At 39.8% G+C, this 22523-nt stretch overlaps 1 protein-coding gene across 5 annotated transcripts in view; it reads right to left on the minus strand.

Annotated features, from left to right (window-relative positions):
- The window catches only part of FAM169A (family with sequence similarity 169 member A), a 64149-nt gene extending 41712 nt beyond the window's left edge, over positions 1–22437 (minus strand). For 2 of the 5 annotated variants that reach the window (XM_055421855.2, XM_055421853.2), the window contains exons 1-4: positions 22299–22437; positions 2672–2806; positions 1119–1218; positions 724–809 (exon numbers count right to left, since the gene is read on the minus strand). In XM_055421855.2, coding sequence (XP_055277830.1) covers positions 724–809; positions 1119–1218; positions 2672–2803 — 318 coding nt within the window. In that variant the 5' untranslated portion in view covers positions 2804–2806; positions 22299–22437. Of the gene's footprint in view, positions 1–723; positions 810–1118; positions 1219–2671; positions 2807–21823; positions 22143–22298 lie in introns of those variants that run through there. The other 3 variants (XM_055421854.2, XM_088827756.1, XM_088827757.1) reach the window with 3 other exon arrangements.
- Positions 22438–22523: the final 86 nt, after the last annotated feature.

Below are 22523 nucleotides of genomic sequence, written 5' to 3' on the forward strand. Positions count from 1 at the left end.
AGCTTGCTTTCTTTCCTTCATTTTACTCCTAATTAACTAAAGCCCAATCTTTTTCATATGTGCTGCTGTTTTAGTCTGATCTTCATGGTGTACAGTTAATTTTTTGAACCCATAGATATTATTTTACCTTTTTCACTAGTTTATTTTCATCATGTTAGATCCTTCTGTTTCTTAATTCTGCCTTTACAGATGAGTTCTCTCTTCCAGCACTGTGGCATGAAGAACTGATAAGCATGCCAACTATGTCATCTTCTAAGCAACTGATAAAATGACTGGGCCAGAAAAAAGGACCAAGTTTTACAGTACACTACCGAGGACCTCCTCTCCACCACACTATTTGGAACACTGAATGGACCACCCAAAACGGCCCTACTGATAAGCGAGTTGAGACAGGGAACCTAAGCAACCGCACAGAGAGAATAAGCTTTTTCCCCCCAAAAGGAAAAATCAGAACCTGAAGTTGATGTGGGGTAACTACAGATCAATTAAACCACAGGTTCTCATTCCTCCTCCCTCAATACTCAGACCCTCACATTAAAATCAAGGAAGCCCAATCTAAGAGCCAGGTTCACCATAACAATGGAACAATGACAGGGTTTAATGTCACTAGGTATACCAAAATGGAGAACAGCCCAGTAACTTCAAAAACTATCCCTGTTTATGGGAAACACAATGTGAAATGGTCTCTTAAGAAACACTTTTAAAACGACAGGGTCTTGTTACCTGCTTAAGCCCCTCTCTAGAAGGGACAGATGTTTTCACAATATCATCAACAGCCCACCACTGATCAGCAAGGTAAAGTGCCACAGCTAAAAGAGAATAAATGATGGTTAACATGGAAGTCTTAACGCACACGATATTACTATTTCATACGTTCTTAAGGATACTCTTAAATATACCCATACTTTATGATACAGTGTGGAGCCCCATTAATACTATCTTTATGTATTTCGCTCACTAAATATTTAATCAACTGAGAAATTTTATTTTCCTAAATTTACAGGTTGAAATAAGTTTTTTTTTTTTCAAAATCCCTTCAGGTAGCTATCTTTTAATAAATTTCTAATAGATTGGGGGTGAAAATTCCTCAATTTATAAAGAGTAAGCAAAATAGAGACCTGTGAGTGAGTCCTCAGGTGCAAAAAGAGCAAGAACTTTCTGGGTCTGATCTCCACCATAGAGAGGGACAAAGCCTACATTTGACAGGCTAATAGGAATCTGAAATGACAATTGATTAAACATTAGTGAAGAGCTGGTAAAGAAAATATCAAAAACATCATGTTTCTACCAAAATTTTAAACGTACATTAACACTAATTGCATAGTTTCTTTTCACAGAGGATATTTCTAGTCTCCAGAAAAAAAAAAAAAAAAAGACCAAATGAGATAGACTTTGCTTTTGCAGGAATTTTATTAACTTGGGAGAAAAATCAAAGTATTTCAACAAATATCACTGTGCTCGAGCTATGCATCTGGATAAAAACAAAAGAATGATATACTCTATAAAATGATTTAAAAATTTTATCATCTGTTATTTACATCACTTGAGGGAGAAAAAATTTCATTTTGTAGTAAAAGACACTAGGGTATTTTTCCCCTGAGATATATACAACACTTTAAATCTTTTCTGCCTTCAATGAATGAAAGTTGTTCAGTCATGTCTGACTCTTTGTGACCCCACTGACTGTAGACTGCCAGGCTTCTATGTCCATGGAATTCTCCAGGCAAGAATACTGGAGTGGGTATTCCCTTCTCCGAGGATATTCCCAACCCAGGGATCAAACCCAGGTCTCCTGCATTGCAGTCAGATTCTTCACAGTCTGGAACGCTGCTGCTGCTGCTGCTGCTAAGTCACTTCAGTCGTGTCCGACTCTGTGTGACCCCATAGACGGCAGCCCACCAGGCTCCCCCGTCCCTGGGATTCTCCAGGCAAGAACACTGGAGTGGGTTGCCATTTCCTTCTCCAATGTGTGAAAGTGAAAAGGGAAAGTGAAGTCGCTCAGTCATGTCTGACTCGTAGCGACCCCATGGACTGCAGCTTACCAGGCTCCTCCGTCCAGGGGATTTTCTAGGCAAGAGTACTGGAGTGGCTTGCCATTGCCTTCTCCGGTCTGGAACACTAATTCCCTATTTACACATAATATTGCCATTCAAAGAACTGTAAAATATTGATGTTGGAAGAAGCTAAGAATTCGTTAAATAAACATCATTTGCCAAAAGAAAAATCTGAAGCCTAAAGAGGTTAGAGAATTTGCCTGTCATCAAATTCACACTAGAATACTAATAATTTTATGTCTAATGATCTATCAAAATATATTCAGAAATGTTAATATTTTGGGGAAAGGAAGATTTGTGACACAAAAAAGTGTAATGTAGTGTTTTGCTGATTTTTTTCTTTTGTTTTTTAATTAAAATTTTTTTGCTGATTTTTATAAAAAATGTTTGTGAAACAACAATTTCCAAACCTAAGGTAGATTTAACTGGGTTAGCTCAAATATAGCTAACCAGTCATTTGATCATGCTGCTGTACTAACAAATCAATATTTATCCATTTTACTGAAAAGTCTTCTGATAAAATTTTCAAAGGTGATTAGTTAACACTTTAAGATACTGACTTCATTATAAACTCAGTGGAAAAGATTGATAAAAATCACAGCAATCAGATGCCTTACCGTAATATTGAGAAGAGAAAAACATTCCGGATTTTCAGGGTCCCCACATCTCAGATCTGACATGTAATCTTCAGCAGAATTTTCCAGTTCCTCATGACTGCAATTATCCAACATATCCACAGGGAATGCCATCCTCTTTAACAAACAACATGGGACAAAATGTTTCAGAGTATGAAACACTGGTTTCCAAAAAAAAAAAAGCTATCATCCTGTACTGAGAAAACTTTTTATTGTAATAGCACAGCATTTTATTGTAAGGAGACTTCTTTTTTACTATACCAAGAAAGACTACAACTTGAGCCTGCTGATTTAAATGCATGTCAAAAAGAAAACTTAAACACTTATATTAAAAACAAGCAATGAAATAATAATTAATGCCCATGCACCTTTGGTCAATTAATATATGACAAAAGAGATAAGAATATACAATGGACAAAAGATAGTCTCTTCAAAAAGCAGTGCTGGAAAAACTGGACAACTACATGAAAAAGAATGAAATTAGAACATTTTTCTTACACTATTTAAAACATTTTCTTATACCATTTACAAAAATAAACTCCAAACGGATTAAAGACCTAAACTTAAGACCAGAAACCGTAACAGTCCTAGAAGAAAACATAAGTAGAATACGCTTTGACAAAGAGCACAGCAGTACTTTCCTGAATCTGTCTACCAGTGAAAAGGAAACAAAAGCAAAAATAAACAAATGAGACCTAATTAAACTGAAAAGCTTTTGCACAGCAAAGGAAATCATCAATAAAATAAAGAAACAACCTACTGAATAGAAGGAAATATTTGCAAATGATATGACCAATAAGGAATTACTACCCAAAATATATGAACAGCTCATACAACTCAATGTCAAAAAACAGTTAAAATTACAAGCAGAAGACCTGAATAGGCATTTTTTCAAAGAAGTCATACATACAGATGGCCAACAGGCACGTGAAAACATGTTCAATATCACTAATCATCAAAGAAATGCAAGTCAAAACCACAATGATATATTATCTCACATCTGTAAGGATGACCATCATCAGAAAGAACATGAGTAACAAATGCCAGAGAAAGTATGGAGAAAAGGGAGCCCTCCTACACTGCTGGTGGGAATATAAAATGGTATAACCACTGTGGAAAACAGTGTGGAGGATCCTTAAAAAGCTAAACACAAGGAATTCCAATGCTTAGGACACAGAACTTTCACTGTGCTGGGCCTGGGTTCAGTCTCTGGTTGGGGAACTAAGATCCTGCAAGCTAATACCTGGGTATATACCTGAAGAAAACAAAAACAGTAATTCAAAAAGATACATGCCTCCCAATGTTCAGAGCAGCACTATTTACAATAGCTAAGATACAGAAGTAAACCTAAGCTTCCATCAACAGATGAATGGGCTAAGAAGATCAGATTTTTTTTTAATGTGGCATATATATATATAATGGAATACTGCTGCTGCTGCTGCTAAGTCGCTTCAGTCGTGTCCGACTCTGTGCGACCCCATAGACGGCAGCCCACCAGGCTCCCCCATCCCTGGGATTCTCCAGGCAAGAACACTGGAGTGGGTTACTACTCAGTCACTAAAAAAGAGAATGAAATTTTTTCTTGTAAAGAATAACATGGATGGACCTAGAAGGTAATAGGCTTACTGAATTAAGTCAGAAAAAGACAAATATTACATATTATTAGTTATATGTGGAATCTAAAAAATAAAACAAAAAAATGAACATAACAAAACAAATTCATGGATACAGAGAACAAGCTGGTGTTTACCAGTGGGAAGAAACAGAAAGGGGTAAGATGGAGTTAGGGAATTAAGAAGTACAAGCTACCATGTATAAAATAAGCTACAAGGGTATACTGTTCCGTACAGGGAAATGTATGATTATTTTATAATAACTTTAAATGGGGTGTGAGTCTGTCTGTGTGTCTGTATGTGTGTGCACACATACACTCAGTCATGTCCTACTTTTTGACTCCATGGACTGTAGCCCACCAGGCTTCTCTGTCTATGGAATTTTCCACACAAGAACACTAGAGTGGATTGCCATGCCCTCCTCCAGAAGATCTGCCCAACCCAGAGATTGAACCTGAGTCTCTTGCATCTCCTGCACTGGCAGGCATATTCTTTACCACTGTATCATAAATGGAATATAACCTATAAAAACACTGAATCACTGTTTTACACATCTGAAACTAATAACTGTAAATCCACTATACTTCAACTGTAAAAAATGAATAATTCCCTAAATGATAAAACTATTTACAAGGTATAGGATATAAACACACATGCATACAAATAAATCATCATATACCTCTCAACAGAAGAGTCACTGTAAAAGGACACAGGAACTTTTCAGAATCACAGAAACATTACAAATAAGTTTTGGTGATAGTTGAACAACCTTATAAATTTACTTAAAAAAAAAAAATCACTGAAGTATAGCTGTAACGGGTAAATGTTGTTCAGTCATTCAGTCATTTCTCTTCGCGACGCCATGGACTGCAGCACGCCAGGCTTCCCTGTCCTTCACTATCTCTCAGAGTTCGCTCAAACTCATGTCTATCAAGTCAATAATGTCATCCAACCATCTCAGCCTCTGTCACCCCCTTCTCCTCCTGCCCTCAATCTTTTCCAGCATCAGGGTCTTTTCCAATGTGTCAGCCCTTTACATCAGGTGGCCAAAGTACTAAAGCTTCAGCATCAGTCCTTTCAATGAATATTCAGGGCTGACTTCCTTTAGGATTGACTAAGGGACTCTCAAGAGTCTTCTCCAACATCAAAGTTCAAAAGCATCAAGTCTTCGGCACTCAGCCTTCTTTATGGTCCAATGCTCACATCCGCACATTACTACTGGGAAAACCAGAGGTTTGACTTTACAGATCTTTGTCAAAGCAATGTCTCCACTTTTTAATACACTATGTTTGTCATGGCTTTTCTTTCAAGGAGCAAGTGTCTTTTAATTTCATGGCTGCAGTCACCATTGGAGAAGGCAATGGCAAGCCACTCCAGTACTATTGCCTAGAAAATCCCATGGATGGAGGAGCCTGGTAGGCTGCAGTCCGTGGGGTCGCTAAGGGTCTGACACGACTGAGCGACTTCACTTTCACTCTTCACTTTCACACATTGGGGAAGGAAATGGCAACCCACTCCAGTGTTCTTGCCAGGAGAATCCCAGGGATGGGGTAGCCTGGTGGGCTTCCGTCTATGGGGTCACACAGAGTTGGACACGACTGAAGTGACTTAGCAGCAGCAGCAGCAGCAGCAGCAGCAGCAGCAGTCACCATCCGCAGTGATTTTGGAGCCCAAGAAAATAAAATCTGTCACTGTTTCCATTTTTTCTACATCTATTTGCCACGAAGTAATGGGACCAGATGCCATGATCTTAGTTTTTTGAATGCTGAGTTTTAAGCCAGCTTTTTCATTCTCCTCTGTCACCTTCATCAAGAGGTTCTTTAGTTCCTCTTCACTTTCTGCCATAAGGGTGGTGTCATCCTCATATATCTGAAACTATTGATATTTCTCCCAGCAATCTTGATTACAGCTTGTGCTTTATCCAGCCTGGCATTTCACATGATGTACTCTGCACAGAAGTTAAATAAGCAGGGTGACAAGATACAGACTTGATGTACTCCTTTCCTAAAGTGGAACCAGTCCATTGTTCCATGTCTAGTTCTAACTGTTGCTTCTTGACCTGCATACAGATTTCTCAGAAGGCAGGTAAGATGGTCTGGTATTCCCATCTCTTTAAGAATTTACAGTTTGTAAACTATATCTCTCATGAATACAGCTGTTAAAAAAGGAAGCCAACAACCTAAACGGGGTGGAGGACACTAAAAATTTTTCATTAAAGTCAAGAAAAATAAGGACTTAACTAATAAATAATATTATATGTATTGCTAGTGCAATTAGTCGAGAAAATTAAGACTTCCCTAGTGGTTAAGAATCCATCTGCCAATGCAGAAACAGAGGTTCAATCCCTGGTCCGGGATGGTCCCACAGGCCATGCTGCAAGCACTGAGCCTGAGCTCTAGAGCCCACGAGCCACAACTACTGCAATATACACACCCTAGAGCCCGTGCTCCAGAACAAGAGAAGCCACTGCAATGAGAATCCCGAGCACAGCAACTAGAAAGGAGCCCCCACTCACCACAACGAGAGAAAGCTCACGCACAGCGAGAAAGACCCAGCACAGCCAACAGTTAATTAATTAATTAACTAAAAAAAGAAAAAAACAGAGGCATAGCAAGTGGGGACAGGTGCATAGGTCAGGGGAGAAGGAGACTATCTCTACCCCAATTTGCAAATAATACATTTAACTGAAAAACCAGAAAAAGAAAAGGAAAAATTATTCCAAACAATTAAGAAAATGTAGTAAAATGGTCGGAGAAGGCAATGGCAACCCACTCCAGTACTCTTGCCTGGAAAATCCCACGGGTGGAGGAAACTGGTAGGCTGCAGTCCACGGGGTCGCAAAGAGTCAGACACGACTGAGTGACTTCACTTTCACTTTTCACTTTCATGCACTGGAGAAGGAAATGGCAACCCACTCCAGTGTTCTTGCCTGGAGAATCCCAGGGATGGGGGAGCCTGGCGGGCTGCTGAGTCAGACATGACTGAAACGACTTAGCAGCAGCAGCAGCAAAATGGTAAGATATAAAATTACATAGAGAAATCAAGCCCTCATATATATATAATATTAACCAGTGAGAAGAAACAATAAGTGGAAAGTCCAGGACTTTTTAATAGGTAGTTCTGTTTCACTGGTCTGTCTTACAATATATTGAAATGAAAAATTAATTTTGCCCATTAAAAAAATATTTATGTATGTGGCTGCACTGGGTCTTAGCTGCAGCATGTGGGATCTAGTTCCCTGGCCAGGGATTGAACCCTGGCCCCCTCATGGGAACTCAGAGTCTTAGCCACTGAAGTCCCAATTATTATTTTTTTTAATTTAGGGGAAAAGTCACTGAAAAAATAAGTTACTTTTCTCTAAAGTGCCCTTCAAATCTATTTTAATACAACAAAAGTATCATTAGATAAGGAAATGAATATCTAATAGAAATGAGGTAAACACAAAAAAGACATATATTAAGTTATACATACAGTTAAATATATTTTTCTGAATTCTGAAGATATGTTAATGATAGGAAGTTCTTTAACCATAATCTGAAATATTGGTCCTAATAACTTTAAAACCTGATGTACATATCACTGGGACCTTAATTTGTAAATATATATACAATTTTTTTAAGTAAGTTTTTTTTTTTTAATTTTTAAAAATCAAAACCTAGAAATAGAACACTTAAATTCAAGCCATCTGCTAGTAAATATAAATGTCTAAATAAAAGGAGGAAGTAAAAAAAACTTGTGACACTATTTATGAAAGTAATACCACAGGACTTCCAGCCAACTTGTGAAAAGGAGGAAAATAAAAATCAAATTTCAAGAGATAACAAAAAAATAAAAAAACAGAGAACCATCAGGAGCTTATCTAAATAAGATGTTATAGTTAGAAAGGGATCCTAAAATACAACAGTAGCTCTACATCGAAGAAAGCTTATTTGTTAGTTTGGCTAATCTTTGTATCTCTATCAAAGCCAATGTGAAAAAGCAAACTAAGCAAATAGAACATTATGTTCTACAGTCAAACCATCAACTGTAATGAAGAAACATGGGACTTCCCTAGTGATCCAATGGTTAAGACTCCACATTCCCAATGCAGGGGGCCCAGGTTCAATCCCTGGTCAGGGAACTAGATCCCACATGCTGCAATTAAGACTCGATGCAACCAAGTAAAATTTTTTTTCTTACAAAAACTGAAAACAAGAAATGGTCAACACCAAGTGAAAGAAGCATAAGGACACTGGATAAAAGAATGTTAGTACAGTTACTGTTTTTGCTTTCCTATAGACAAAATCCCAAATTTGTAACCAAGTACAACATTCAAAGGCACTCAAGTTCAAGAAAGAATAAAAGTATTCCTGGGGCTTCCCCTGGAGGTCCAGTGGCTAAGACTCCATACTGCAACCACAGGGGGCGCAGATTAGATCCCTGGTCAGGGGAACTAAGATCCCACATGCCAAGGTCAATTAAAAAAAGTATTCCTCTTAAACCAACTCAAAAGACTCTCTAAAATATTAACTACCAAGACAAGGTGTGAATGAGACATTTAACATTTTTATTTGCTAAGAGTAACCATGATGTAAAGGATAAAATACAAATTAATATTTGAAGATTACTTTTAAAAAAACATTTATTCATCCTAAACAATAAAGCCTATGAAATCCTCAACTTGATATATGAGATTATACATTTTCCTAATCAGCAAATTCGTATAACTTAAATATTCACCTGAATATCAATTAAAAATATCTCCTAAATCTCCAGTAGTATGTCAGCACACTTTTGCTTACCATTAAGAAGACAATGCTACAGATCAAAGGCAAGTAGAACATGACTAGTTGTAAAAAAGGGAAATTTACTATCCTTTATTCTTAAATCTTTTTAAACTGAGGTTTTTAAATACAAAAAATAACCTCTTCTGGGTTTATTTGTATTTTTAGTTAAAGACTATATAAACACAAAATGAAACAATTCTGTTTTCCTGAAATTCAATCATGTAAATACTCTGAAATTTGCATAATGAGCATTACCAGAGGGAAAAAACTTAGTTAGATGTTGTGATTTCTTTTTTAATAACTAATTTTTATTAAGTGCCAGAATGTGTCAGAACTGTGCTAAAAGAATGTCATGAACTCTCATTCAAGCCTTGAGGCAAAGATATGTGGTGGACCCAATTAATATTCTTATTTTATAGAAAAGTAAAGCACCTTGGAGACGTTAATCATCTTCCCAAAGTCACAGAGAGAGAGTGGGTGGCAAATCTCAGATCCAGGCATGGACCCGACACCCAAGGCCATCCTCCAGAGTGAGTAAAACACTGGGTTCTGTGTCACATTTATGACTCATTATTTTGTAGTGAAAACCTTTAGACTTGGAGCACTAGAAATGTGGCAATTTCCAGATGCATCTGACTTGATTTTAAAATTGTTCATTCCCCTGGTGGCTCAGATGGTAAAGAGTCTGACTGTAATGCAGGAGACCCAGGTTCGATCCCTGGGTTGGGAAGATCCCCTGGAGAAGGAAATGGCAACCCACTCCAGTATTCCTGCCTGGGAAATCCCATGGATGAAGGTGCCTGGTGGGCTACAGTCCATGGGGTTACAGAGTCAGGCACAACTGAGTCACTAACATTGAAAGGAACTTTTTTTAAACCTTTTTTGGAGATGTGGAAGCATGACTGGTGGTTTAGTTGCTAAGTCGTGTCTGACTTTTGCAACCCCGAGGACTGTAGCCTCCACACTCCTCTGTCCATGGGGATTCTCCAGGCAAGAATACTGAAGTGGGTTCCATTTCCTTCTCCGGGGGAAGCATGACTAAATGTCCTTAAATCGATCATTTCCGTGGCAGCAAAGCTAGTTTGAAATGAATGTATTTCTTCTTCACTATAGAAGAAATTATTTCACTCTTTTCTCTCTCATTTCACCTCCAGGGCATCTCCCAACAAACTTAAAAGTTGTTATTTTTGAATATAGTTCAAAAACAACTATAGCATCATGGCTTTTAATATGAAAAAAATTAGAAAATATTTCCCCAATTCCAAAGGCCCAAACATACACCCTTTCTAAAATATTTCTGTGTTTTCAAATCTGTCCTTAAATCCATTACTTTTATTACTGGTCACTCTCAGTGCTAAATTTTATTGGCTAAACGATCACTGATCAGTATTTAAAAAAGATGAAAGAACCAGAAATTATTATAAATCAGTAATAGCAGCAGGTAACATTTACTGAGAAATGACAACATACCAGACTTTAAAGAGAATGCTGCATGTAACATATAATGAGGTACTTCTATCAGTCCCATTCTACAGATGAAGAAACGGAGCTTTAGAGATTAAGACATGATCAATGTCACACCACTGGTGGAGCTAAAAGAATATGTATGAATCCAGACAAGCAAACAGACATTCCAACGTAATTATTTTTTACTCAATATGCAAAATCAAATATCATACTCTTTGTCATAAGAAACTTACTTCTGTAAAATATCACAACTGCACCTTGTTATTAAACATTGTATTCACGTATTACACCAGAAACAGTACTTGTATTGGAATCCTGCACCGATGCTCAGGTCAGTTTCGCCATTAGCCAGCTTCGTGACCCTAGGCAAGTTATTTACCATCTTAAGCCTTCTGTATTCTCACTGGTAATGTGATGCAACTAGACAGGATAATCCTAAGGACCTTTTCACCTCTAAATGTTTGTAATTGTTTTATTTTTAAAAAACAGCGGTGAGCTTAAGACTGTGTAAATTACTAGCCTTAAGCTGGTTCTGCTAGGTTTAGGGAGACAGAGAAGGTTAGAAGGTGTTGGAAAGAAATATAGCTTGCTATGAAAAACATCAGTGACTTCTCTTTTTTTATTGTTTTCAAGCTTCCGTCCTATGTTATATAACTGTAAAGCTGTCAGATCCAATTGTGTCAAGTACTTTACGCTCTGCCCATGAGATGAACCGAAAGGCCTAACTAGATTCTACATGAATGAGAAAGCTTAATGTCCCCTTAAGCAAACTAACTCATCAAAAATTTTACGCAGAATGGACAGTGAAGTGTAGAAAGTGTCCAAATTAATTTATAAATTAATGGCATGCTAATTAATCCTGTATAACCTGCATAAAAACATAATACACCTCTTACATAAGAACATGAGGCCCACCAGCTATTTTATAGCCATCTTTTAATAATTCCATCCCCTTTTCCTGAAAAATTATGTAACAGTTTGCAAGAATGAATGTTCTTTAAGAAAGAAACTATGACAAAGAGCTAAAAATTTAATTGTTATTACTGTGATTTCCCCTCCTTTTTAAGGTTAATTCAGTTCAGTTCAGTTCAGTCGCTCAGTCGTGTCCGACTCTGCGACCCCATGAATCACAGCACGCCAGGCCTCCCTGCCCATCACCAACTCCCGGAGTTCACTCAAACTCATGTCCACAGAGTCGGTGATGCCATCCAGCCATCTCATTCTCTGTTGTCCCCTTCTCCTCCCGCCCCCAACCTTTCCCAGCATCAGAGTCTTTTCCAGTGAGTCAACTCGTCACATGAGGTGGCCAAAGTATCGGAATTTCAGCTTTAGCATCAGTCCTTCCAATGAACACCCAAGATTGATCTCCTTTAGAATGGACTACTGGATATCAAATATATATTTTTTATTCCATAATATTTTATTATCACTCTGAGGCTACACATTATAATTTCCAAATTATTAAAACTATACCTGAAAATAAGAATCCTCTTTGAAAGTATGTGGAACTTTTTGTATGACTATTTAATGTTCTCTCCTATTTCTTTTTTTCCTGCATATCAGCATCTTTATTTACCTTTTTTCTTTTAACATATATCCCCTCTCTTTTTAGACTCTCTCCTATCAAATATATTCTTAAAGCAGGAAAAAATACGTATTTTTAACTTGAGTTCCTAAGTTACTTCAACAGTGTGGCTATTACTGGGGGCTTTAGGAGGAGGAGAAGATCCAAAGAATTATGGAGATTTTAGAGCTGAAAGAGTTCTTAGAAAAAAAATAATTATCTCAACCAGTCCAAACCTTGATCCTACCTCTGCTGTTTCCCCGAGACCAAAAATAGGTTAGGTATCCAAGTAACATAAAATCTGCGATGCTCTCAACTTTTTACACAAAAGGCCTGTTTCTGGACCTTATTACAATTCTCCCCTTGTCTCTTTTCTCCCCACCATCATGTCCTTCTCTGACTAACCTAGGTCCTGTATTACCTAAGCTCAACTTTTAACCTACTCACCTTTTATCCTTCTACCCTATCCCACATAAGGCCCTAAATCCAAGATGAATCTTTCTCCACTCTTAGAACTGAGTTTTTGAGTATGACAGAAATGAAACCAACTGAACAGACTGCTACAGTTATCAACACTTAGGTGGGCTCAACAATGCTCAGAAATCCTTTTCTATCCTCTGAGAGAGAGGACAAAGATTTTACATGTAGGTAAAGATGCCTATAAATCTATGGGTAACGGGACACGAAGTTAAATGTGATTCATAGTAGTAGTAGTGTCCGTCACACCCGACTCTTTGTGACCCCACGGACTGTAGCCCACCAGACTCCTCTGTCCGTGGGGTTCTCCAGGCAAGAATACTGGAGTGGGTTGCCATTACCTTCTCCAGGGGATATGCCGGACCCACGGATCAAACCTGGGTCTCCTGTGTTCCAGGCAGATTCTTTACTGTCCGAGCTACAGCGAAGTCCTACAAACGAGGTTCATATTTGTTACCTTTTTTATTTCAAGTAGAGAACAAAAATCAACTTTTGAAGTCATAATCACTGAGCCAACATGGACTATGTGCCTGATTCTATTTGAAACATTTCACATGTATCCCTGAGAGAGTTTTTATCCCCAACCCATGAAGTGGGAGATTTACTCATCTCATTTGTCAGATGAGGAAACTAAAACACAGCAGCAGTGTAACCTGTTCAAGGTACACTGTGTCTGTGTGTGCAGACTCAGTCCGTGTCCAACTCTTTGCAACCGCGTGCACGGTAGCCACCAGGTTCCTCTGTCCATGGGATTTCCCAGGCAAGAAGACTCAAGTGGGTTGCCACCTCCTTCTCCAGGGGATCTTCCCAACCCACATCTCATGTCTTTTTGCATTACAGGCAGATTCTTAACCAACTGCACCGCCTATAATAAGCAGCAAAGCTAGGATTTGACCCCAGGCAGTCTGGCTGTGAGACTGATCCTTTTAGTCACCATGCTAGGCCAGAAAGCACATTAGGACCCTAAGATTGTATAAGACCACTCACACATACCAAGAGAAATCTTATCAGTTTTCTAAGCGTTTAATTCCTTCTTCATTTCTAGAAAAGTGGTCCTACATCTAAGAAATCATTTAAACATCAAGTTAATGGGTACTTGGCATGTTTCAGGACTCACAAAAGCAACATCCAGTCACATGGCATAGAAGCTGATGCACTTAAAAGGCAGAATGTGTAGAATACTAGTTAAGGGAGTGTGTTCTCAAGCCAAAACCGACAGGATTACTAGCTGGGCGAAAGTGAAAGTGTTGGTGGCTCAGTTGTGTCCGACTCTTTGCGACCTCATGGACTGTAGCCCACCAGGCTCCTCCATCCATGGAATTGTCCAGGCAAAAATACTGCAGTGGATTGCCATTTCCTTCTCCAAAAGATCTTCCCGACCCAGGGATCAAACCTGTGCCTCTTGCATTGCAGGTGGATCCTTTACAGTCTGAGCCACCAGACTAGCTGTGTGGCCATAAGCAAATTAGTTGAACAGAGAGAGGAAAAGGACCTCTGAAGAAAGAATAAAGTTCGAAGTAAAAACTAATAACCTTGAATATACATTAAAAATTTTACATCAAAAAACTCTGGGGCAAACTTTATATAACCAATATGATCCATAAGAATTAGCTTCCTTAATACAAAAGTTTTTAAACTAACCAAATAAATAAGCAGGTGGTGTGAACAGACAATTCATAAAACAAGAAAAATAAACATAAAAATGCTCAACTCAAATTTTTTAAGTCTATTGGAAGTGTTTTTAAAACTATTTTATGAAAAATATTGGTATATATTTATACATTTGTACAGAAAATGACCTGGAAGAGCTCACATTTTAACAGTAGGTATTCCTGGTAAAAGAGGAAGAACCAAGGGAAGAAAGGAGATTCCACATGGAGCCTCCTTCCTCACTCACTCATGGTATACTGTAGGCTCTCTTGGATGCAACTCTGACAAAATTTAGGTTACATGCTTGCATCCAACCTCCAAGGGAGAAGGATAATTTGGGAGGTTCTATCTTGGGAAGACAAGCAAGGCTCAACAGGGCTGACATGGGACTCCTAAGCAAAATGAGTCAGACCACAAATACTGAACGACCACACCCAGGAACGGATGCTAAATCCTTGTCTTCCTGTCTATACACTTGGAGGAAGATACAGTGAGCTACTTATTTCTCAGATACATATGCAAAAGCCTAACAATAAATTAATAGGGGATATGTGAAACAGACATGTGCTTGTAACTGAAGCTTCCACCGATCGACCACATGTAGTTCAGGAGAAAAGAATACCTTTGCCTCTAGAACATGTCAGCTACCCCAGCCCGTCATAACCCAGATTATTAAACACTGTTTATAATCTCACAGGAGCAGTTTATAAACCTCAGAAGGGACAAAATAAAACTATTTAAATGAATACACCATAAAGTTTTGTCCTTCATTTCAACATTAGACAATCTTTTTTTTTTTAAACCTGGCTTCTTTACCATGAAATAGATTCAATTTTATAGTGCTTAAAGTAAATATGAGTTTGACATAGTAAATTTCAAGGATACAGGCAATTTTAAAAAACAGGAGTCTAAGTATCACACCAACTTGAAAAAAAAGCAGCCTCCCAAACACAGGCTAAACATTCCCCTTTCCCTTCCAGGCCTCTCCCACTCTGCACTGCGAGCCACAGCCTCATACACCTGCTCTTGCAATCTTCCTGCAAACTCAGGTGTGTATGCTTACCCAGATCAAGTGGAATTGTTTTCTTACATTTCACTGGCAGCAGACCCAGGGGAAAAAAGAGATAGCAGTAGCCTTCCTCTCTGGCTTCAATATATTTGTTGTTTAATCGCTAAGTCGTGTCCGACTCTTTGGGACCCTAAGGACTGTAGCCTGCCAGGATCCCCTGTCCATGGCATTTCCCAGGCAAAGAATACTGGAGTTGGTTGCCATTTCCTTCTCAGGGGTCTTCCCAACCTAGGAACTGAACCTGTATCTCCTGCTTTGCAGGCAGATTCTTTATCACTTAGCCACCTGGCTTCAATACATATTACTATATAAATGAATGGCGAATGACTGAACAAGTTTGCATAAATAAACCACACACTAGTGCTAGAACGAAGAACTGCCACAGATGAAATCCACGTGAAGTTCTGTGGCTAGAGGAAGGGCAATAGATGGTGTCTCAACAGGCAGTAAGAAGGGGAGACCCTCTAGGATGGGAATGCTAAAAGGAAGCCAGAAAGCATGCTGAGAATAGCAAGTAGTTGGATTCATCAAGAGAGTTAAGCTATATAAAAAGTAGGGGCATGTACACTAGGAAAATAAATTGAGAATAGAAATAACAGGCCAAGAACACCAGATTAAAGAGTTTGGACTTTATTTTGCACACAGAAGGAGGTAATTTAAAGATCCTGAGCAGAAGAGAGACACCCAAGGCTATGGTTTAAGACAATTTACCCAGCAGCTGCATGTAGGATGAATTAATAGGTAAAAATGAAGGGAAACAACTTGAGAAACTTATATGAGTTCCTTGCAAGTTCCTCATGCATACTTCTTTTAACATACTTATCGCAGGAGAGTGTGATTTACCTATTCTATCTTTTCTTCATCTATTCTACCAGGCTCAGAACTCCAGAGAAGCATAATTTTTCCAAAAAAGTAGGGATAGATCAAATGATCTCTGATGTCCTTTCTAACGAATACCTTAGGTCACGCACGACCACTTAGAGAAAGAAGACAGGGAAAAAAGCACTTAATTTACAAAAGATTGGTACCATCTAATGAATAATCATTTATTCTAACTCAAAATGTTTTCTGATGATGAAAGAACTATCATTCACTGCTTCCTTACTTTGCACGAGGCATTACACTCAACATTCTACACATCATAAATCATTTATTCCTCAAAATGATTCTATGAGGTTAACTATTCTCACACACATTCTTCCAATGAGGAGCCTCAGGTGTGAAAATGTCAAGTTGCCCAAGTTCACACAGCTGTTAAGCGGCAGTCAGGCAGCCACTCTCCAGAGGGATTTATTCAGCTTCCTAGATCAAGACAAAAGTCAGTGTAACCCATAACGTACCTGACCATACAAATACCATATATCAAGCATACTGTTCAGTCACTCATCAACTTTTAGATTTTTTTGAATTTTGCAGTATCCTCTCTTCAGACTTTAGATACTTGTTCTAATCACCACAATCCACCTTCAGAATTTTAAAATGTTTACTACACAATGAATACAAAGCCAACCATTTTAAAATGAAAGGGAAACTTAAAAGCTGACAAACTAAGAGATTCAGCTGGTACTAGACTCAATATGAATTATGAGCAAGTGTTTTTTTTTTCCCCTAAGTTAAAGCAAAATGATCCCACAATAGGGCTTCATTCAAAATTAGGAAAGGTATACCTCAAGGATATATACTGTCACCTCGCTTATTTAACTTTTATGCAGAGTACACCATGAGAAATGTTGGACTGGATGAAGCACAAGCTGGAATCAAGATTGCTGGGAGAAATATCAATAACCTCAAATATGCAGATGACACCACCCTTATGGCAGAAAGCCAAGAAAAACTAAAGAGCTTCTTCATGAAAGTGGAAGAGGAGAGTGAAAAAACTGGCTTAAAATTCAACATTCAAAAAACTAAAATCATGGCATCTGGTCCCATCACTTCGTGGCAAATAGATGGGGAAACAGTGACAGACTTTATGTTCTTGGGCTCCAAAATCACTGCAGATGGTGACTGCAGCCATGAAATTAAAAGATGCCTGCTCCTTGCAAGGAAAGCTATGACAAACCCAGTATATTAAAAAGCAGAGACATCACTTTGCTGACAAAGGTCCATCTAGTCAAAGCTATAGTTTTTCCAACAGTCATGTACCAATGTGAGAGCTGGACTATAAAGAAGCCTGAGCGCCGAAGAATTGACTCTTTCAAACTGTGGTGCTGGAGAAGACTCTTAAGAGTTCCTAGGACAGCAAGGATATCAAACCAGTCAATCCTAAAGGAAATCAACCCTTTCCTTTAGATAGGTCGGAGAGCATCACTGACTGAGTGGACATGTGTTTGAGTAACTCTGGGAGACGGTGTAGGACAGGGAAGCTGCAGTCCAAGGGTCAAAAAGAGTCTGACACGACTGAGCAACTGAACAGCAATTAGAAGATGCAGAAATGGAAAAGGACCCATGGCCTCTTCATACGTCAGACAGCATTCAATCTTTTATTCCACCCTGAGGATCACATTTTAAGAAAACTACACTGAAATGGCATCACCAACTCAATGGACAAGAGTTTGGGTAAACTCCAGGAGTTGGTGATGGACAGGGAGGCCTGGTGTGCTGCGGTTCATGGGGTCGCAAAGAGTCGGACACGACTGAGCGACTGAACTGAACACTGAAAAACATCAGGATGACAAAGGATCTGGAAACAACAGTACGGAAGATGAGAAAAGGGAACTGGGGAGAAATCAGTGAGAGCAAGTCTTGTTGGACAAGTCTCAGAAGGAAGGCAAGAAACTTCCCTTCAAATATCTGAGGTGTCGATATGCAGATGAAAACTGAGGCTCAGTCAACATAGCTCTGAAGAGGAAGAGAAATGAGCATTTCCAACAGTAAATTCTATCCACAAATGTATCACACTTCATGAAAACAGAGATCAACTAATTCGCTCATCAGAGAGTACCGTCAGTGACTGCCCACACATTCCAGTTCTGACTGGAGTAATATCTCTCCACCTAAGGCACAGGACTTCTGTCCTCATCTAAGCCAGTTCTAGAAAGGAGAGCCAAGAGTCCACGGAATTCAGCTGAGTGATTATTTGTATATGCAATTGTAAAATCACAGGAATCATTTTATAGCACTATGCTTTTTGTTGTAGTTGTCATTCTGAAAAGCTGCTCAGATACAAAAAGTTAGTATTCACCAAAGTTTCACAAAGTTTCACTTCACTCAGAATCACCTCGGTTTCTTTTATAACGGTCTACAAAATTTTATCAATAAATCTCCTCAGCCTTGAAATTAATTTCAAATATTTTAAAATATGCATTAAATTACAAAGCTAATTATCAATACTTCGAACATGTGGTTGTTTTCTGCTAAATATAGCTATATTTGCCACTCATATGCATAAGTAATTAATAGAAAATAGGACCAGATGTAAAAAAAAAAATTATTTTTTACTTTTATTTTTTGGCCCTACCACACAGCATGTGGGATAGTAGATCCCTGACCAAGGATCGAACCCATGCCCCCTGAAGTGGAACTGCAGAGTTTTAACCACTGGACCTCCAGGGAAGTATTCAGATCTAAAATGAGAAGATAGATTCTTATTCTGGGATCCACAAGAGCTATATGGGGGACTATATAAATTACATTCGATTTTTCAAAACAACACTCATTTCCCCACATTAATACACAAACTGTTGCTGCTGCTGCTAAGTCGCTTCAGTCGTGTCCGACTCTGTGCAACCCCGTAGAGAGAAGCCCACCAGGCTCCCCCGTCCCTGGGATTCTCCAGGCAAGAACACTGGAGCGGGCTGCCATTTCCTTCTCCAGTGTGTGAAAATGAAAAATGAGAGTGAAGTCGCTCAATCGTGTCCGACTCTTAGAGACCCCATGGACTACAGCCTACCAGGCTCCTCTGTCCATGGGATATTCCAGGCAAGAGTACTGGAGTGGGGTGCCATTGCCTTCTCCAAATACACAAATTAATGAAAACCAAAAGACTTTCTTGATTTTAATTGAACTCTACTAACTCATTTTGGTTATACTTTATCTTATGAAGAGCAAAAGCTCTGACTGACAAGTGGTAGAGAAATCACAATTTTAAAAAAGAAAAAGTCATTGTTTTGAAATGTACCTCAAAAAAGTGCTGTATACTGCATGACTGTGGGGAGAATATAATAAAAAGGAGAACGAGTTGAGGAAAACTGAACTAGATACTTAAAAAAAATTCTAATTTCATTGATGACAATACTAGTAGTAGCTCACCTTTAGGAATGTTATCACATTTAATTCTGCTAACATTTTGAGATAAGCTCTATTATATCTACCCTTACAAGGCAAGGTTCAAATGTACCTATTTGGCTTAAATTGTGGAATTATACTGCCTCTGAATAATAACTAATGTTAACTTAAGAATCAGAATAAGTTCATCTGATATATGAAGGGCCGGTTGATGTAAACTTGAAAGCATCAGTAATATGTATAAAGACTTTATAGACTAAATTCCTTATCAATACAGTTTATTACTTTATCATTGTACAACAAAAAGTCAAGTTCATTGACTTTTTCTCTATAGCTATTCACTTAAATTGGCTTCTCCATTATCATTATACTGATATCACTCCTCCAATAATAACTTCTCAATTCCCAAATTCAAGGGATTATTTTCATTTTACCCTTCTTGTCCTTATGACAGATCAGACCCAACTGACTACCGTAAAGTTTCTCTTTCCTTGGACAATACTCTCAAGTTTATTAGTTTCTTTCCTTTCTCAGTTTCTTTCAGAAACTGAACCCTCTTTCTCCTCTCCTGAATCCACAAAGGCAGGGTCCCCCCACATGCAATCTGGACTTTTTTAAAGGTAATTTACTAAATTGATTGTTCCCAATACATATTAGCAAAAAGCTCTGTGCATTTAGATTAAGGAATTCTTAACATTTTAACCCACAATTTTACGCACCGTGAGAGCGGAGTTTGTCTGTTTTTGCACCCCACAGCATAAGACATTCAGTGTTTGCTGAATAAATGAAAGCTACCTCTGGTGTAACCTAAAATTACCATGCTCTTTTTTTCTCTTTTTACTGTGCTGAACTTCCTGGCAGGAACAACCTCAATCCCCAGGGACCTAGAACAGGTATGGTCAGAGCACAGGCAATCCTTAAGTTCTCTAAAACAAGACTCATCTCTCAAGGTCCAAGGTACCTTTCACCTAATTCTCCCCCAAAAACCATGTCAGCAGGGAGAGGCATGACATTTCTGTTAGGGATGGTACATGATACGGAATCATTTATTTTCAGATAGAATAAGTGAAACAGTCAACTAATCAGAAAAAAGTTTAGAGTGGGTGGGTTTAAAAAGTTTAAAGAGATGACTCTCAAAAGCATCTAATTATAAAATATTTTTTCTCCAAATCAAAGTTAAGTCTTTTGTTTGAGGTATATTATATAGCTATTAAAGAAATTTGTAATGGTTTGAATACTATTTAAAAGATCAGACTAATCTGGAACTTGTTAGAATATAAAAACCACAGGTAAAGCAACTTAGATTGTAATCACTCAAGGAGCAGGCAATGTTGCTACTCATATAAGCTAAGTTCCCTAAACCAATCCTCATCATAAATTCAGAGAGGAGTCCACTATGACAGCTTACAAGCTTTCCGTGAAAGACTGATATTTTATCAGTTTGTGCTGGAAGTCTTATCACAAATGGACTCTTACCAGGCTCCTCTCACCACCACAGTCCCTGGGCTCGAAACCACATTGCCCTCCACCCCACAAAACAAAAGAGACAAGCAAAGATTTTTAAAAGCCAAAAACTTAGTCTTGTCCATATGCCAAAAACTTAACCTTGTGCATATTAGTTAATAAGAATCGCTCCTCTTGTAGGAGAAAACCAAAACATAGCTTGCAAAGGTAACCTGTACATCTTTTGTACATGCAAGCAGACACACAAGGCTCGTCAAACCCAGATCCATTTTGGTGAATTCCCTCCAGGGCACAACTGTGTGTATTATGCAACAGCCACCATTCCAGGCTTTAATCCCTGTCTGTGATGCAGTGATAAAATACAAAAGGCCAGAGTATAACCTACTAGGAACTCAAGTATATTTGTGAGGAGACAAATCAAAAACAAGAACTACCAAATTCTCATGACCCTTGAAAGAGACGCAATGTGTTAACAGTTCTGAATCACAATACAACTTTTCCTTTGGGTAGTCTTTTAGCAACCTGTCCCTATCCCACTCAAGAATCCTCACACGAGAACGTTTCATTTGAGGTTTTGAAGGATACCCCAAAAGAGGAAGGGGTCGTGGTTAATTTAGAATCTACTCCACATAAGACACTCAGACCAACTTCCGGAAGCTGAAAAGCCAGCCAGATACTTCATCTGAAGTAAATGCAACCCAGACCCCCGAGCCATAAACAATCCAAAGCTTCACCCACTGATTTCTTAGGGCACAGGCCTCGAAAAACTGCACAATGGGCAGCCAAGAACTAGAACAAAATTGCAACGACCCGTATTTTAGAAGGGAATCTATACAATACCTAATCCAAAAGTGGTTACAGGTAAGGGAGATGGTCAGAGCATCCTTGGAGGCCACCTGCGTGGCGGAACCGGAACGCTTCCGCCCCAGCCGCCAGCAGGTCCGCTCCCCCCACGCCGAGGCCAGCAACCCGGGCTGGAAGGCTCCACGTGGGAAAGGCAGGAGGGGGCGGGCTCGGCAGGCAGCCGCGGGGGTCGGGCCGAAGCGGGCGCAGGAAGAAGGAGGCATTCCCTCACACAAAATGGTGGCGCTGGCGCGGAGGCCGGCGCACCTGGGGCCGCGCCGCACGCCGCTCGCGGGAGCCGGCCAGTCGCCCGCAGCGGACGCGCGCCCCGAGCCCGGGCAGCCGGCGTGGGCCTGCGCCGCGCCCGAGCCCTCGGGGAGGCCCGCCGCTCGTGCCCGCGGCTGTGCGGGGCCGTCCCGGCAGCTCCGGCCCGGGCCCGGGGCCCCCCGCCCGGGACGGGCCGCGCACTCACCTCGGACGCGCCGCCGGAGCCGCCGCCGGAGCCCGGGAAAGGAGGCGGAGCCGCGGGAATGAATGGAGCCGGGCCCGGGGCGAGTGCGGCCGCCTGCGCCCCGCCCGGGACGCCCGGCTCCTGGTCGGCGGCCCGGCCGCAGCCCACCGTGCCCTCCGCCGGCGTGACGCACGCGCGCCGCCGCGCCGCCAGCCTCCGCTGCCGCGCCCCCCGCGAATCCCCCCG

The sequence above is a fragment of the Moschus berezovskii genome, chromosome 18, assembly GCF_049115385.1.
Source record: "Moschus berezovskii isolate FMDL1 chromosome 18, NW_MosBer_1.0, whole genome shotgun sequence".
NCBI classification, from domain to species: domain Eukaryota; kingdom Metazoa; phylum Chordata; class Mammalia; order Artiodactyla; family Moschidae; genus Moschus; species Moschus berezovskii.